The 3092-nt window shown below is 31.0% G+C and overlaps 1 protein-coding gene across 1 annotated transcript; it reads right to left on the bottom strand.

The window, feature by feature from the left end:
• Positions 1-759, bottom strand: LOC107061412 (uncharacterized). The gene has a single exon (XM_015310607.1). It carries the CDS (start codon positions 757-759, stop codon positions 1-3), a length of 759 nt encoding a protein of 252 aa, XP_015166093.1.
• Between the last annotated feature and the right edge of the window lie 2333 nt (positions 760-3092).

Genomic DNA, 3092 nt, shown 5'->3' with positions numbered 1-3092 from the left:
TCATTTGCCTACTTCATGATTCTTGTCACATGTATCTTCCAGAAACTCCTCAGAAAAAACATTTGCAGTAGCTGCTATTCCTGCATTCTTTCCCTTAGTAAACTTGAAATTAGGAGGAAAGTCATGTAGCTTGTAACACTTTTCTTTGATATGACCAGTCTTCTTACAATGGTTACAAAAGAGATTAGACATGTTAGGAGCCTTGTTGTTGCCCCCATTATTTCTATTAGGAGCATAGTTAGTCCTGAAATTTGTGCTAGTACTGGCAGCATTCACATGAAAAGAAGTGGAGTCCAAATTGAACCTGTTCTGAGGCTTCACCTCTCTTTGTTTCTCCTCCTGGACAATAATAGAAAAGGTTTGAGCCATAGTGGGTAATGGATTCATCATCAAGATGCTGCCTCTCACAATGGTGTAAATTTCATTCAATCCCATCAGGAATTGAATAAGTCTCTTATCCAACTCGGCTTTATGCATTTTCGATTTACCAGTACATGTGCGCAGACATGTGCATTGTGAATTTGTGTCTAATGTGTTAATCTCCTTCCATAACTTCTTAATTCTAGTGTAATACCCAGTAATGTCCAAGTTCCCCTGACCAAGGTCATTGATTTCGCGCTGAAGTTGATACAATTTAGCTCCATTAGTTTGATCATACTTGTCCTGTAATTCAATCCAAAGTTCTCTTGCATTGTCTACGTATTGCAGGCTATTTCTGAGATCTTTGGATAGAGAATTCAAAATCCAGGAAGTGACCATATCATCGCATCTCTCCCACTGAGGAAATTCGATTGAATCTGTAGATGGTCTTTTCCCTTTCCCATTGATGAAACCTGTTTTGTTCTTTACAGATAGGCCTCAAAGAATATCTCGTCTCCATGAGCGATATCCAGATCAATCGAACAGGATAGGGACGAGTGTAGACCCAGCATTCTCAGAAAGATGGACATAGAATACACTGGTTAGATCCAGAGAAACAGGGACTGGAGGGTTGATTGCCATTTGAAGTTGTTTCCTGATGACTGCTCTGTTCCATTCTATGTGAAATTGAATTACTGAAAGAAAAAGGGACGAAACTAAAAGGATTTGAACTGCGGAGAGTGAAAGAGAACCGTCTCGACTCTGATACCATATTGAGTTAAACGAAGACTGATGGAGAATATTGATTCTCCATTTATGCTGATCTGAAGCTTTGAGGAAAAATGAAGAATGTTGTGATTTGGGGAAATGAAAACTGAACTTCATTTCATGAAGATGTAGTGTATTTATACAGACTCAACAATAAGAAGGTTCTGGAATCTAACTAACTAACAACAAAAATTAACTAACTCATCAACAAGAATAAAATGAATAACAGACTTAACTGACTTAGTTCATCACACTTATTACACTAATTGCCCTTGAATAAACTTTATATTAACAGACATGAATTACATTGTGGTGCCTTTGCCTATCAATAATTCATATTGGCGTTAATTTTTGTGTGAAAAAAATATAATAATCTAAACACATAGTTTAATCACTATTAAAAAAATGAGAAATTCTAAATCCATCCAAAACACTAGGGAATTTCTCCCGATTTTAGTAGTGAATAAATATATGGATTTTTTTAAAAAATATACTGTCTAAAACAAGTCATAGACATTTGTGTCGTAACAAATCATCTTATTGAAGATAAAATGAATAGTTTAAAATTAAATATTTTCGAATTAAAAAAAATGTCATTGGTCTTCAAATAAAAAGAGTATTATTGAAAATAAACATTTAGCAGTCAAAAAAAGACAAGTGATATAGTACTAGGAATAATTTGTGGTGGAGAAGGCATGGCGCGCGGGTATTAATGTCATCGAGGCAAGACTTTTTCTACTGTATGTGACATGATGTAACTCGTACTATTAATATTCTCTCTGTTTTTAATTACTTGTTTACTTTTGAATTGACACACCTATTAAGAAAATAATAATTGACATAGTGAGTTTACCATTTTATCACTATTAATTATGAAGTGGATGAATTAAAAACTTAAGATTTTCAAGAAATTGTACATTTTTCAAAGTAATTAATTGAAGGTATAATAGATAAAAAAATAATTGTCTTTTCTTGATTTGTCAAATTAGACAAATAAAAAAAAAGTGAACAAATAATTAAGGACAAGGAAGTACGTTTTACGTAGTTAATGCTATTGTCCTTACTCGAGATGGATTTAAACGTGGTTAGTTTAATTTGGTTATAAGAATTCAAAGAACCATGTATCACATGCACTGTATGTGAATAATTCTTAAAACGCAAAAGAAGTTTATTTGAACTTGATTTGCCACAGCCATAAATATGAGACCTCCTACCCTACAATGACAAACTTAATGGAGCTCCAATGTCAATTAAGTGGACTTGTACGTATATCCAAATTCATTGAGAAAAGAAATTAAGGTTCAAATAAACCTTTCAATGTTTTACTGGTTAAGGTGTACAAAATCAAACCAAAAACCGAATCAAATCGTAAATTGAGTCAAATCGAGAAAAAAGACCCGACTAATGGTTGGTTTGATTTGGTTTGGTATTGGAAAAAAAAATCCGACAATATTTGGGTTGGTTTGGTTTTAACTAAAAAAAAACCAACTCGAGACCAAACCAATCCAACATTATATATATAATTTTAAAATTTTATTTTATACATAAAAATATTTACTTTGATATAATTTTTAATTATTTCTTATACTTTTTCATAGTTTTTATCTTTTAATATATTATTAATTCAAGTTTGAAACTTAGAATTCTAAATGGTTCAATAAAGATTATAGTCCACAGATATTGGTAATTATAATAAAGCTTAAATCAAAATTAAATTAATACTAAAGCAAAAAAAATAATCAATTCAACATTAAGAATGACAATAATATTGAATCTTTGTTCTATGGTTTTACATTGGTTTATTCAAATACATAATCTAATTTTAATTTCCTTTAATATTTAGTCATGTAACTAATACTTATTAAACTTATTTTAGCATGATTTAGTACTTTTAAATTATGATCATTTTCATTATGACTTGTTAATTTGCAATATTTGTTTTACGCGATTTCATTATTATTATT

This window comes from Solanum tuberosum, unplaced genomic scaffold (genome assembly GCF_000226075.1).
Source record: "Solanum tuberosum cultivar DM 1-3 516 R44 unplaced genomic scaffold, SolTub_3.0 scf00136, whole genome shotgun sequence".
NCBI lineage: Eukaryota > Viridiplantae > Streptophyta > Magnoliopsida > Solanales > Solanaceae > Solanum > Solanum tuberosum.
The sequence above is the reverse complement of the archived record's forward strand: the minus strand, read 5'-3'. Positions and strand labels throughout refer to the sequence as shown.